At 44.2% G+C, this 14,304-nt stretch overlaps 1 protein-coding gene across 1 annotated transcript; it reads left to right on the forward strand.

The window, feature by feature from the left end:
* Positions 1–8,507: 8,507 nt before the first annotated feature.
* ATP5PO (ATP synthase peripheral stalk subunit OSCP) lies at positions 8,508–11,818 on the forward strand. Its single transcript, XM_079550157.1, has 7 exons — positions 8,508–8,536; positions 8,632–8,682; positions 8,760–8,870; positions 9,191–9,320; positions 9,437–9,549; positions 11,225–11,311; positions 11,640–11,818. The coding sequence occupies exons 1-7, from the start codon at positions 8,510–8,512 to the stop codon at positions 11,751–11,753; spliced, it is 633 nt and encodes a 210-aa protein (XP_079406283.1). The 5' UTR covers positions 8,508–8,509; the 3' UTR covers positions 11,754–11,818.
* The last annotated feature ends 2,486 nt before the right edge of the window (positions 11,819–14,304 follow it).

Here is a 14,304-nt window from a genome sequence, read left to right on the forward strand (position 1 = left end):
TGCGTGAGCAGGCAGGTAGGGAACATGCTTTTGTAGACCAGAAGAAACCATGCTGAAGCACACTGAAGTCTAGCTGAGGGCAAGTTCACAGAGCTGCCAAATCAGATCTTCACAGCAATGAGGGCTGGAGGGTCCCAAACACCCCAGACAAAGGGCAGGACAGCCACAGGAGGGAGAGAGGAACATTTTTAACAGGGTCTTCTTCTAAGCCTAACAAATCTTTTATATAGATATATAATTTTCATGATTACACACCAGCTGTTTTCAAGTGTGAATATTCAACTGGAGCACTTACTACCCAAAGAAGAACTGCTGCAGGAGGAGACCACATAGTGGAACAAGCCAGACACCAACTGAGAAAAGCAGGGCTCTTGCCCCAAGACCAGCAGCTCCTGCTAAGGTCACAGAATGGCTCAGCATCAGCTAGAAGCAGGGAAGTGGCAGGACAGGTGAGAGCTGCTTCAGTGTGGCAGTGGGGATGTGTGGGTGAAGCTCCACAGGCATATCTCTAATAGCTCTGCAGGGCAAGCACACCTGATATCTCAGGAGATGCCATGCTGGAGGAGAGCAGCTATTGCTGGTGCAAAGTGATCTGAATTCCCTCAGCCTCAGTTGCCCAAACCTGGAGAAAGGAGGACTGACTTCGGTTACACCATCAATACAGAAAGCGGCAGATGAGAGAGCCAGAGGTAGTTCCCTGTTTGGACGTACTGGATCTATTTCAGCCCTGTATAATTCCACTGGTGTCAATGGCATTACATCAGGGATAAAACCAACCCGTTATTAACCTGGCCATTTCCTTTTATGCCCTTGATGCAGGAAATCCCTATGCAAGTGCATGATTTTGGTCATGTGAATATTCTCACTGGAGGCAGTGTGATTGCTCACGTCCATAAAAACACCTGCATATATACATGCAGGGCTGGGGCCTGAAACAGCACTGGAGGGAAAGGAAAAACAGAAGCAGGGTGAGAATACCTGAGAAACAATGCTCTGGAAGGGTCTGTGAGGGGTGTCTGTCCACTTGGGGGACAGCAACATTTTTGACTATTTAACAATTTCTGTGAGACAGCAGTACCTTTAGGAAAAAAAAATTTAAGGTATGACTGCTCTAAAGGGAGAGGGAAGGAGAAGAAAATACTCCAAATATCATTAAACGTTCCTAAAGTATTAAAAAAAAAAAAAAAAAAAAAAAAAAAAAAGTTAACAAAGAAGCTAGTTATGCAAAGGCCCTTTGGGGACTGCAATTTATGTCTGTGACTTCCATAACCTTGCCCCGATTCCTTCTCCTGCTCTTGCAGGGAACACCCTAGGGGGCTTCGTAGGAAGCCTCAACATATGTGTTTTTCTGCGCTGCTTCTGGCTTCATGTTTCTGCTGTGCCTCCAGAAAAAAAAAAAACATGAGCCAAATCATGACTTCCAAATACCGAGAATTATGATCTCTAATGATTGTCATATGACAGTAATGCTTCACAGAAATCTTCTGAACAGTCACTCTCATGTATATGCATCTTGCTGCAGGAAAATACTAGCCAAAGAAATGTGGCAGATGAATCCCTGTTCACTTTCTGCTTTACACCCAGTTTTTTAAATTCCTATATACAACAGCACTGCTTTCACCAGTTTCTGAAGACCTTTCTGAAAAGTCTGTCCATGCAATTTAATGCCTGGATGCAGGATGAAATGTAATAACAAATCTTGACCTATTAGATTTAAGCCTTCAGCATGTGATCTAAATAAGGGTGACTTTCACAGATAACATACCACAAGATAAGTGATTCAGTGAAGTTCCTGAAATCAGCAGTTACTCTGGTTTGCAGCACAGTAAATGAGATCAGGTCTGACATAATAAATGAATCTATAAAGAAGGTGCTCTCATACGTTGCAGAACAAGCTAAAGAACAAGAGTCAGCAGGCTTACTGAGTTCAGTTGCAACTATTTTGAGTAGTCCTTGCTCTGTAGTAATGATGACTGATTTGTCAAATACTCTTTAGTTTTTCACATTCATAGAATCATGGAATCACAGAATGGTTTGGGTTGGAAGGAACCTAGGATCACCTAGTTCCAACCCCCTGCTATAAGGCAGGGACACCTCCCTCGTTGCTCAAAGCTCCATCCAGCCTGGTCTTGAGTGCTTCCAGAGAGGGAGGGGGCATCCACAGCCTTGCTGGGATACATGTTCCAATGTCTCACACCCTCACAGTAAAGAATTTCTTCCTAATATCTAGTTTAAATTATTAATATTCAGCCAAATAAGGGAAAATACCTTTTTTATTTTACCCGCTGCCATGCCCGAAAAATTTTCCCTTGCAAGCAAGTGGACTGTTTAAGTTTGCTATGAAAACAAACAGCTCAGTTTTGCCCCTACTTTCTGTTTCAGGTTTATGTATGCGCTGTTCAAACGAGAGAGACAAATCCATGAAATTCATTTCACAGGGCATTGAGCAAATGGAATGTAGAATAATGTTCTTTAGTTACTGACATATGATCAAACGCAAGTTTGCTAAAAGGAAAGAGAAGGAGACATGCAACAGCCTTGAAATGGATAAAAATCTTGCCACATTAACCATAGTTAATCAACGAATAGTTATATTATTAGTATTGGCTTCCCTCTTGTGGCAATGAGCAAGTTGTAGTTCTAATATGTAACTAAAATCTGCTAAAGCGTCTGTCTAATACAAAATGCTGCAATGTGTTCATTCAGCAAGACCCTTGCATCCTGGATACCTCATTTCAGCTCAAGGCAGATACAAAGACCTGCACATGGCAAGCGGGGAGCAGGTTGGGATCTCAGGTCTGTAGAAATACCACCGATATGAACATTTCAAAGGCTTACCCTGGTATGATTCAAGCCAGTATCTAGCCCAACTGAACAAAAAGACATTTTCCACTTGAAGGTACATGTTTAATCTAGGAAGAGAGTTAGCTAAAGTGCAAGCTGGCTGAGAGAGCGGCTCGTATTCTACGCCTATTCAATGCCCCCGGCTAAGACTTACAGTTTAGTGGTCATTTCTGTGACAGACCCTGAAGAAACAGACCAGTATCTCTCATTCCCTGCATACACAGCCATTCTGACTCCAAAAGTGGGATGAGACGTAATATCCCGTTTTCCCCAGCACTGATGGAACAGGCATGGAGGTTCTCCTTTATTTTCTCCATAGCTCCTTGCACATTATCATCATTTGATATCTGTGAATTTACAACTACTTTATTAACAGCAGCACGAGTGAGAAGGTATCATTGCTATTAATTAAGCATGTTTCATCAACAGAATTTATAGCTATTTGTTAAGAGTGTTGGTCTCATTCTTTCTTTTTTGCAAGTGGGAGAACTGAGGCACAGAATAATTAGAAGCCAATCAGTAGGCCCAAAGCAAAGCTGAAAATAGACCCCAGCTCTCCCGAATCTCAGTGCAAAGTTCTTGCTGCTACTCTACCAGCATGTGAGATAGCAAAGCTCACCTGTTAGCACTGCCTGCACTGAACCACATCCATTATTTGCATACTTTTTGAAAGAAGCTCTTATTACCACTGATATTTTGTGGACGTCCTCTAAAATGGCCGAATATTCAAGCGAGTTCTCATCACCTTTTCCAGTGGAAGGTGTTCTTGATTAGTGCTTATTTTCTAGTCTATTAAAATCACATAACAGTTTGCCCTTAAATAAATTTTTCAGGCTTATTAGACTATCCTAGAAGAGGTACAGAGGAGATATTTTACCAGTGAAGCTACAAGTACGTAATTGTGACGTTTTTTCCCTTTTACATTAGCTTACCATGGTAGCTCAGAAAATATACTACAGTCACACAATATTCTGGGGTGCTCATGGTAGAATAAATGATAATGATTGATCATTTTATCATATATACTATATGGTAGTTTGAAAACTCCTTTGGAGGGTAGGAAAATGTAGGCACAGGTGCTTGGTCCTGCAAATAACCCTACAAAGAATTTTCAGTACAGTGTTCTGATGCTAAAGTCAGCGAGTTCAGCATCCTAACTCAACTAATAGGGCTGCAGCTCCTATTCTGAATTCCCCTCACAATGGTTGTGGTTCTACAATCATTCTTGCTGGTTTGGAGGGAAAATAAATAAATAAGACTGTTGAAAAACACTTTTTTTTTTTTTTTTTTTAACAGGAAAATGAGTCAGGTCTTCCCTAGACAGCTAGGTTTTAGCAGGTGGGTCACTCCAGCTGTAAAGGGTTAGTCCCCAAGGAGTTCTTGTGACAGAGCACTTGAACTTACCTGCCCAAGCAGAACAGCTCATGGAGCAGAGGTTTGGAAAACAGCCAGGTGAATTAGATTCAGCAAGAGTACCAACTGCTTCCAAGGATGAAAAGGGCAGCCCCTGGGAGAGAAAAAAACAACGCTTCCTTCAGACAGCTGCAGGAACAAAACCACAGTAGCAATGGGGAGGTGAGGCGGGTCATAGCTTTTCTGTACCACATTCCCTGAACCTAAGAAGCACTGTGAGTGAAAGCCTCCCTGGTTTCTTGTAAATAACATAAACTTTTTACAGAGGTCAGGAACTTGTTTGCAGCTACACCCTAGTTGTTCTGGGACCTTCCCATGCTGCTGAGTGTGGGAATCCCAGGCACAGCCAAAGGAAAACAGCTGGGTGCAATTGCTGACTAGCAGGTGCAGAGGAGTGCTCAAAACAGGCTGAAAGCTAATGTTTCAGGTGAGTTGAAAGGTGAGGGAGCAGAGTATTTACTGCATGCAGCCTTCCTTTTTAAGATTTGACACACTCATTTACTTATGGGAGGTTTTATTATATTGTTGATTTTTTTAAAGGAGCCGGCCATAGTATGGCGGAGGGTAAGTTTGGCATATTTTTTTGAGAGAAAACAGATATGCTCTCATCATTGTGAGGACACCAGATGTGCTGTTACAAGTTTAATCTCATTTTAACACTGCGCTGCAAGCTCTCTCTGGAACGGTCTATGTCTTACTATGAATTTCATGAGACTTCATGCAGCTGTGCCCTGGTTGAAACACATCCCCACTGCCACTGTGGTAGAATAATAATGAAGAATCATCACACTCTTTCTAGAGACATAAAAGCGCTGATTACTGTAGGCTCTGTGGCTGTTATGCTGGTGTGAAGTCCATGTCTTCAATAAGCACGATGGTCTGTTTAAATGAACCTAAACTCAGGCCAATTCTTTTGAAGATTTCTCAAATAGAAGTAGAGAGAGTATATTTTGCAGGATTTCAGTTCTGGTCATTCTCAATAGGAGAAAAAAGGTGTTGTCTGTAGTATCACTATGTTTAGTGAGAACGGTTACTCTAAGGTAACGCTTCAAGCACTGACCCTCCACATAAACTGGCAGACCCATAAGTGGATGTTCTTCCAGGTATTTCTTGTGGAAGAGCTTATAAACAAAGTACGTGCTTGAGTGCTCAACTGATATAGGACCTAGATCAATAAACTGGAACAAATGGACAGACAGAGGTGAATGCCCAATGAAGAGGGCCTGGCACTACAGGGAGTTCAAATCCTTTCTAGTGGGAAAACAACTTGTAAGATATCCAGATACAAGAACAAGATTTATCAAGATTTAAATTTTCCTTCCTAGGACAAGGCATAAAGGTACAAACTGTTTATCAACTGTGAGATAATACTTGTTTAAAATTAACTGAGAAAGTTGATCTGATTTTATTTCTTGAGAGCATTATCAGGATTTGACTCAGACCACAGTTCGTTCAAGTACCCTCAGCTCTCAGTGATTTGATTGGCCTCAGTAAGACAGATTTTCTTATGTATTACCATAGGATGTAGAATCATAGAATGATTTGGGTTGGAAGAGACCTTAAAGATCACCTAGTTCCAATCCCTCAGCCTTCGTGTTGCTTTGACTACATTGCTCAAAGCTCCATCCAACCTTGCCTTGAACACAGGTATGAGGCAGCAACAGTTTCTCTGGGCAGCCTGTGCCAGCGCCTCACCACCCTGACAATGAAGAATTTCTTGTTTACATCCAGTCTACATCTACCTTCTTTCAGTTTAAAGCCATTGCCCCTCAACTTACCACTACACTCCCTGATAGAGTCCTTCTCCAGCTTTCCTGTAGGCCCCCTTAGGTACTGAAAGGGTGCTATATGGTCTCCCTGGAGCCTTCTATTTTCTGGGCTGAACAACTTCAGCTCTCTCAGTCTCACTTCACAAGAAATGTGCTTCAGTTCTCTGATCATCATCCTCCTCTGGTCCCACTCCAGCAGGTCCAAGCCCTTTTTATACTGGGGACCCAAGAGAGAGATGCAGATGAAGTCCCCAAGGGAAAAGCAGAGGAAGAGAACCTCTTCCCTTCACCTGCTGGCCATGCTTCTTTCTATGCAGCCCAGGTTATGGTTGGCTTTCTGGGCTGTAAATGCCCACCTCAAGCCTGTCAAGGTCCCTATGGATGGCATCCCTTCCCTCCAGTGTGCCAACTGTGTCAAAAAACTTGGTGTCATCAGCAAACATGCTAGAGTGTGTTCAATCACACTGTTCATGTTGCCAACAAGGATTTTAAATAGTGCTGGTTCTAACCAACTCCTGAGGCATGTTATTAATCATTGGTCTTCACCTGGACAGTGAACACAACACTTTGAGCACAACCATTCATCCAATTCTTTATCCACTGAGTGGTCCATCCATCAAATTCATGTCTCTCCAATTTAGAGACAAGAATGTCATGTGGGACAGTGTCAAACACTTTGCATGTGTCCGGGTAAATGACCTCAGTTGCTCTCATCCACTAGTGTTGTAACCCCATTGCAGAAGGCCACCAAATTTTTCAGGCACAGTTTAGCCTTACTGATGCATGGTGGCTGTCACCTCCTCATTTTCCATGTTTCTTAATAGAGTTTCCAGGTTCTGCTCTATAATCCTAACAGGCACAGAGGAGAGACTGACTTGTCTGCACTTCTCCAGGGCCTTCCTTTTTTCCCCTTCTTCAGAATTGCAGTTGGTGGCAACTTCACTGAACTGCCACAGCTTCTAAAAATATGATGGATAGTGGCTAAAAGATCATAGAGTGCTAAAAGATCATAAAGTGTTCCAGAATTACTATGATAACATTTTGGATATGTGGCTTAAAGCAAGTATGGGACTGGTAAGGCTGCACCTCAAGTACTAAGCTCAGTTTGAGGGCCCTCGCTACAAAACAGACATCGAGGCCCTGGAATGTGTCCAGAGAAGTGTAACGAAGCTGTGAAGGGTCTGGAGCCCAAGTATGATAGGGAAAAGCAAAGGGAACTGGAGTTGCTCAGTCCGGAGAAAAGGAGGCTCAGGAGAGACCTCATTGCTCTCTACAGCTACCTGAATAGAGGCTCTGGAGAGATAGGGGTCAGCTTCTTCTCTGAGGTAACAGCGACAGGGCAAGAGGTGATGGACTCAAGCTGTAATAGGAAAGGTTCAGGTTGGGTATTAGGAACAATTTCTTCTCAGCAAGAGCGGTGAGGCTGTGGCACAGGCTGCCCAGGAAGGTGGTGCAGTCACCGTCCCTGGAGGTGTTCAGGAGCCGTGTGGATGTGGCACTGAGGGACGTGGGCAGTGGATGTGGTGGGGGTGGGCTGATGGTTGGACTGGGTGAACTTAGTGGTCTTTTCCAATCTTAATGATTCTGTGACTCTATCCAACCTGGTCTTGAGTGCCTCTAGGGATGGGGCACCACAGCTTCTCTGGACAGCTGCACTAGCACCTCATTGTCCTCTCAATGAAAAAATTTCCCTCTGATATCTAAATTAAATCTCCCCATAGCTAATAAGCTGCAGAGAGCTGAAGGAGCTCCATTCCAGCATCCAGAATAAAGATGACACTGACTTACTTCTGACGGGATGCTAGACAATCTCTCTTATTCAGACCGCATTTCCTGAAGGGCGCTGCTCTAATTCCCTGTTTTTGACATCGCTAAAGCAGGCGCTAATTTTCCAATCTGTAGCAACAGCAACATCTAGCGTCTGGAGCCTGCCCTGCATGCTTGCAGCACGCTTGCTGTTGGCGCAACGCAGTTCGTCCAGCAGTTCAGCAGCACACGGGACTCGAGCGAGCAGCTCAAGGTCGAGCAGAGGACTCTGGCACAGGTGGAGCTGAGGGCTGAGCGCCCGCCTGCCCCGCGCTCCACCTGGAGGGCCGTCTCTCTGTGCCTTAGCAGACGCCCAGCCCCTTTATTGGAGGGGAAAGACAACAACTCGTTGTATTTCAGGGGTGGTTTCACCCTGTTAGAGAACAGAAGTATCCTCGAGGGGCGTGCAGCCAACATCTCCCTTTGGAGAATGTATACGAAGCGGCTGAGGGCCGGGACACGCTGTTATACCGACTACAAGAGGCGGGAAAAGCTTCTGGGGCCTAACGGGCCTATTGCGGCTCCTCTCCTCTGCGGGAAGCCCCGCCCACGCCGGAGAACTACGCGTCCCAGCATGCCCCGCGTGGCGGGAGGGGGCGGGGCCTACAGCTGCGCCTGCGCACTGCCTCCCCGCCGGGCCCGGGCGCAGCGGTGACCTCGAGCGGTGGTGGGAGAAAATGGCGGCGGCGGGGTTCGCCCTGAAGGTGAAGTGGGGCCGGGGGGAGAGGGGACACGGCGCGTTGTGGCTGGCCGTCACCTCCTTTCCGACGGGGTTGGACAGCCGCTCTGTGTCCCGCAGGTGCGGCAGCTGAGCACGTCGGCGGCTCGGCCGGTCTCCAAACTGGTGAAGGTGAGCGGGGCTGGGGGGTTTGGGTTTGGGGCCGGCTTCCCGCTCAGGGCCGCGCTCAGGCGCCGTCTGTCCCGCAGCCGCCCATCCAGGTGTACGGGCTGGAGGGCCGCTATGCCACCGCGCTGTATTCCGCCGCCACAAAGCAGAAGAAGCTGGAGCAGGTGGAGAAGGAGCTGAGCCGTGTGTCGGTAAGCTTCCTGGGCGCGTCTCTGGCCTGAGGTCACGCAGGGGCTGCTGTTAGGACTCTCTTGCGTGCTGTGAGACGTGTCAGGCCTGCCTGCCTGTGCTCTGCACTCTGCCCCTAGTGCCCCTCCGGGAGCTGGTGAGTTGCTTGAAGGAGCAGTGGCTCTAAAAGGAGCATCCTTTCTATGAGCTCCACCTGGAGCTGCCATTTCACTTCCTATCTGCTCTCTTCTGTCCTCTGTCCTTGCTCGATGGATGACTTTTTTTGCCTGCATGGGCCTGGGAAACTCGTGACCTTTACAGCGTTACTTGTGTGTTCTCTTAGACTCTTTTGAAGGACCCCAAGCTGTCCAGCATTATTATGAACCCTCACACCAAGGGCACAGTTAAACAAAAAGCTGTAAATGACGTTTTAGCTAAAGAGAAGATGTCCCCTGTTACCACCAACCTGATGAGTGAGTAATCATTTACATTTTGAAAAACATCTGATACTGCTTGTGATTAGTTGTTGCTAACTGAATTTGCTTCTAGTGGGTGTGCTAAGCCCTTCTGATACATCTGCATCTTCCAGACCTGCTTGCTGAAAATGGTCGCTTGCGCTACACTCCGGGCATTGTTTCTGCTTTTGGGAAGATCATGAGTGCATTCCGAGGAGAAGTGCTGTGCACAGTCACCACTGCACAGGTGGGTTAGGAACATCAGGGTTGAGTTTAATAGGAACGGGCATGAAAGGCAAACTTCTTTAGCTATAGTGTAAGCAGCTTGCTGCATGAGGAATGAAGAAAAATCTCACCTCTACAAAACACTCCAATAGTGTTTCAGTATACAGAAATTATTGGTTAGCAATTATACGTGTTCTTTTTGTTTCAGCTTGACAGATAACATCTTTTTCTATGTGTGAACCCAGGGGCTGATGAAAGTCAACTGGGTCTGCAGATAAAACTGCCTCTGCTTTGATTTTTGTCATTAAGATCATACTGATCAAGCTAGAGCTAACAGACCAGCTCTTAGCTGTAGTGAGGCAGATCGCTGAGGTGAAATCAAAGATAACATCTCTGTATGCTCGATACTATCTGTAGGTAGATAGTAACAGCACAAGGGGGAATGGCTTTAAACTAAAAGAGGAGAGATTTAGATTGGATGTCAGGAAGAAATTCTTTCCCCCAGAGGGCAGTGAGGTGCTGGCACAGCTGCCCAGAGAAGCTGTGGTGCCTCATCCCTGGAGGTGCTCAAGGCCAGGTTGGATGGGGCCCTGGGCAGCCTGAGGTGGTGGGGGGCAGCCCTGCCCATAGTAGGGGTTGGAACTAAATGGTCTTGAAGGTCCCTTAAAACTCAGACTGTGAAGCTGTAAACTTCAAGCTGGAGATGTGATTTCTGGCATTTCAGTAGTCTGTGTGGATCCATAGATCCATGCTCAGGCCTGATCATGGGAAGCTTGCCTGCTGTACATGTAACATAAATGTGTAGCTTTTGTGCGCTAAAATGAGCTTCCAGTGTGGACTGAATAAAAAACCTCATCCATTTGGGCGTGACAGGCTCTTTATAGGCCACAGGCACAGACTGTCACTGATAGCTTTCAGGGACATAGGGGTTCACAAATGCAAAACTTTTTCCGAGTTTTCCCAAATAATTCATAAGTGTTGATATAAATAATTCCTGATGCCTCTTTGGTTGATAGCAGTTGGTTTCTTTTGACTCTCAACTGTTAACCATTAAATAGGAGTTGTTATTGCTAGTAACGCTAGCAGCAGTATTTTTCTGTGGAGTCTGTCTAATTTCTCTTGCAGTAATATCTGAACAACTCACAGGGAAAGCGAGGGCAGGCTCATGGTGCCTCCCCCCCCCCCCTCAGGGATGCAGAGTTCCTCTGTGGTGATGGAGAGAGGTGTACTTGGCTGAGCCCACACAGCTGTGTTAGCAGCATCTTGAGTCCCTGTCTCATGCTTCACATGAAACTGTTTTTTTCTTAAGCTTATAAACTGAACTGTGAAAAGCAACAGAATTAATCTCTCCTCATATAGGCTAAATGCTGCTTTGAAATGGATGTGAGGGTGTTGTGTGGAGTGCTTAGTTTAGCAAGTCAGGATTCTTGATGCTTGCTTTCCAAAGATATTAACAACAAGTATTTGCTGGGAATACGTGTGCAGGCAGCACAATACTTTATGAAATTAAAGGAGCACCAAATGCTGCTGTTTCTGTGCTGTCATTCGATTACTGTTATCCAAAAAGGCTGCTTCCTCTGCCTTCCTGGGAGTGTCTTTCTTTAATGGAGTCTGAAGAGAAAATGAAGTGTTCTCATTATACCCTTTGAATTTTTTACATCCTTCATCTTCGTTGTGTTCTGTGCAAATTTTTTCAGCCCTTGGATGATGCCAGCCTTACTGAGCTAAAGAGTGTTCTGAATGGATTCTTGGCTAAAGGAGAGGTCTTGAAGCTGGAGACCAAGGTAGGGGTTTTATTTGTAAATACACTTAATGCCAAGCTGTGTTTCTTGTGCTGTCTCTCATCTTTACAAAAAAAAATAAATGAAAGAGGAACTATAGGACACTAGTGTATATTCATTTGGTTGAATTCAGTAGCTATATAATATACTTCTGTGTTTTCTTGTACACCTGATGCTTCAATTACTGAAATCTTAACTCTGAAATATGATGGTTGCAAAATTATCTTAAATAAGGGTCTTTTAAATGTTTACACTTTAAAAAAAGAAAAAAATGTATATATTAGGGTAAGAAGTTTTTGCTAATGGAGTTTCTGTTAAACCTTTCTTCTAGACTGATCCCTCCATCCTTGGTGGAATGATCGTCAATATTGGGGAGAAATACGTGGATATGTCGACAAGGTCAAAGATCCAGAAACTGACCAAAATAATGAAAGAGACTGTCTAGTAAGCTGTTCTCTTTGTTCACAGTGAAACCTGTCACATGGAAACAATAAAATCATTCTTCTTGAATAGCTGTTTTAGAGTATTGATTCTAATGTACAGCTGTGGGAGAAAGATGATGAGGCCTCCAAAAGCTTGCTAGTGAGAGGTTAAGGTGTTTGTATCTTAAAACTACTTATAAAAACGTTCAGCACAGAACACTGATTCACAGCTACCTCGTGTTACATTGGTGTTCTGATGACAAGGCTGTGTGTGCCTACTTCTGTTTAATGGGATATTGAGGATATTGACCTCAGGGCAGCTGGCCAGATGCAGTAATTATTAGCCAAAAGGAGGGGGCAGATCAGAGAGGGACCTTCTAGTCCTATTATCAAAAATACCAATCTGAACATTCATCTAATGTTTTTGAGACCATATCGCTCTTCTTCAGTGCTTCTCAAGAACATCACAATAGGCTGTTAAAATAAAAAAAGAAAAACAACAGTGTTTATTCTTGCATAATTTCACTTGCACAAATACAGTCTCGTCTGTCTAACAATTTGCACAGACTGAAGTCTGATCTGCACCTTCCACCTCAGTGAATGCAGTCTGGGACGCGGCGTAATTCCTCAAACAGGTGAATGCATCATTTTGAAGACTTTTGTTTCATTTGACACTGTCCATAAACAGAATTATTTAATCAAGTGCAGCAGAGGAAGTAACACATTCAGAGCAACCAAAGTACAGTTGAAATTGTCTTACGAGAAACAGTGGCATCCAATTTGTTGTTAGTTATTTGTTATATCAATTAGAAATGTTATATCTGTTAGAAATGCTTTCAAATAAGCCCATTTCACAGTATGGATGTGTTCCTGTAGGATAGTTAGATGCAATGTAAATGAACAATACAAGTGAATTACATCTTCTCCGAAAAAAGGAACCGTTTCTCCTACCTGTCCAGCTCTTAAGACCTACATATAATAGTTATTTTCTAATGCCTTTGTAATTTTTAAGATCTTACAAATACTACATATAGTACAACACTTCCTTTCTTAAGAAGAAAAGGAAACTAATTGATACCATTCGTTTGGCAACAACAAGTGCACTAAAAAGTCACACCACCATCATGGGGTGGGGATTCCCCAGTTCTAAGTATTAACACTGAAGAAATACTACGGCTATCTTTTCTGAATGATGTATCAACACTGAATAAAAAGTACTCCATGAATAAGTCTGTAAAGGCTGTTGGAATCTAAACTATTTTGGCAAAGTGAGGACTGGAATAAGGTATTCTGCAAAAGCTGGGGGTTAGCCTGGTGAAAAGCTTTAAGCCTTTACGAATCGTCACCCAAATAGGAATTGCTTCAACCCAACTCGGGCACTTCGCACTGCCAAAAGCAGTGCACTCTCACTCGTCTTTCCATATGCTCCTCACAGAGTGACTTGCTCTTGAGATACGGTGTGATCAGCATTCTGACTGGTGCCAGGAGAGCTCCATGATCCTGTGCCCAACCTTCTCCCTTACTCCTGACAAGTACAGGTTCCACCACCAGTCCCATCCCTGTGGAGTAGGCACCAAAACAGGGAGGGATTTCACTTCTAGTCCATCACACGATGGACAATCCATCCCACGCTTCCTAAGGGGAGAGGAGCCTGCTGCTCACCAAGCTCTGGTTTCGTCTCTGCCAGTTTTTCCCCTATTTTCCTGCAGCCCAGCCTTCCCCTGTCAGCTGTGCTCACCACGACAGGCGGGAGAGCCTGACAGAAGGGCTCTGAGGAAGCAAAACGCCTTGACTGACACGTCAGGTTGGGATCACAGATCCAGTGCTAAATCTGGGGTTAGCAACACTTTGCAGCTTTATAAGAAGTGCAAGGATTCACTTACAGTCGCAGCAAAACCTTTTTCTGACAGCTATGTCATGCAACTAGGCTAGTTTAACATGTTCTTTATTCATTTAAGTTCGGTCCTAAATATATCTGCCTATGTACAGAAAAATAATTTCCCAAGAATGACCTTTATTTTAAAATACGTAAGACAACAAACAGAACCGTGTGCCTATAAACGTTTTCGTTAGATTGACTCCGTATTTGACAACAACAAAGTAGCTATGCTCTTATATATACAAATAATCACATGTATATATATATATATATCTATCTATAGATACATCGATATGGATGTAGGACAGGAGTGTTTGGTCTGAACAAATGTGGGGTACGTGTGGAATGTACGTACAGAGCAAACGGCTCGAAGTGAAGGTGAGTTCACCTGTTTCCCCACTGTTCTGCTTTTCAAGGGTTTTGATGCTCCATTGGAATAGTGAAGCACCACAGTGCAAAAGGAGCAGTATGAAAGCAGACCCCGCTGTTGCGGTGAAAGTCTGGACTTGTCACATCTTCATCTGGAAAATGTATTTAATAATATTACAAAAACGTTGTTATCCACAATGTTCTTCCCCCCCAAACCCAACTCACGTGTAACAAAAAGTGTTTTTTTCTGAAGGGTAAAAATATTCTAGAATGAACATTTAAAAATTTCTGTCATAAAAACTCATGTTGAGAAGATATATAATAAT

Source organism: Tetrao urogallus, assembly GCF_951394365.1.
Source record: "Tetrao urogallus genome assembly, chromosome: 1".
Lineage (NCBI taxonomy): Eukaryota > Metazoa > Chordata > Aves > Galliformes > Phasianidae > Tetrao > Tetrao urogallus.

Bases quoted from the DNA above. Each gene is read 5' to 3' on its own strand.
- ATP5PO (XM_079550157.1), top strand. From the start codon at position 8,510: ATGGCGGCGGCGGGGTTCGCCCTGAAG. The intron at 8,871-9,190 runs GTAAGCTTCCTG...GTGTTCTCTTAG, and splicing joins AGGAGCTGAGCCGTGTGTCG to ACTCTTTTGAAGGACCCCAA. The intron at 9,321-9,436 runs GTGAGTAATCAT...TGCATCTTCCAG, and splicing joins TGTTACCACCAACCTGATGA to ACCTGCTTGCTGAAAATGGT.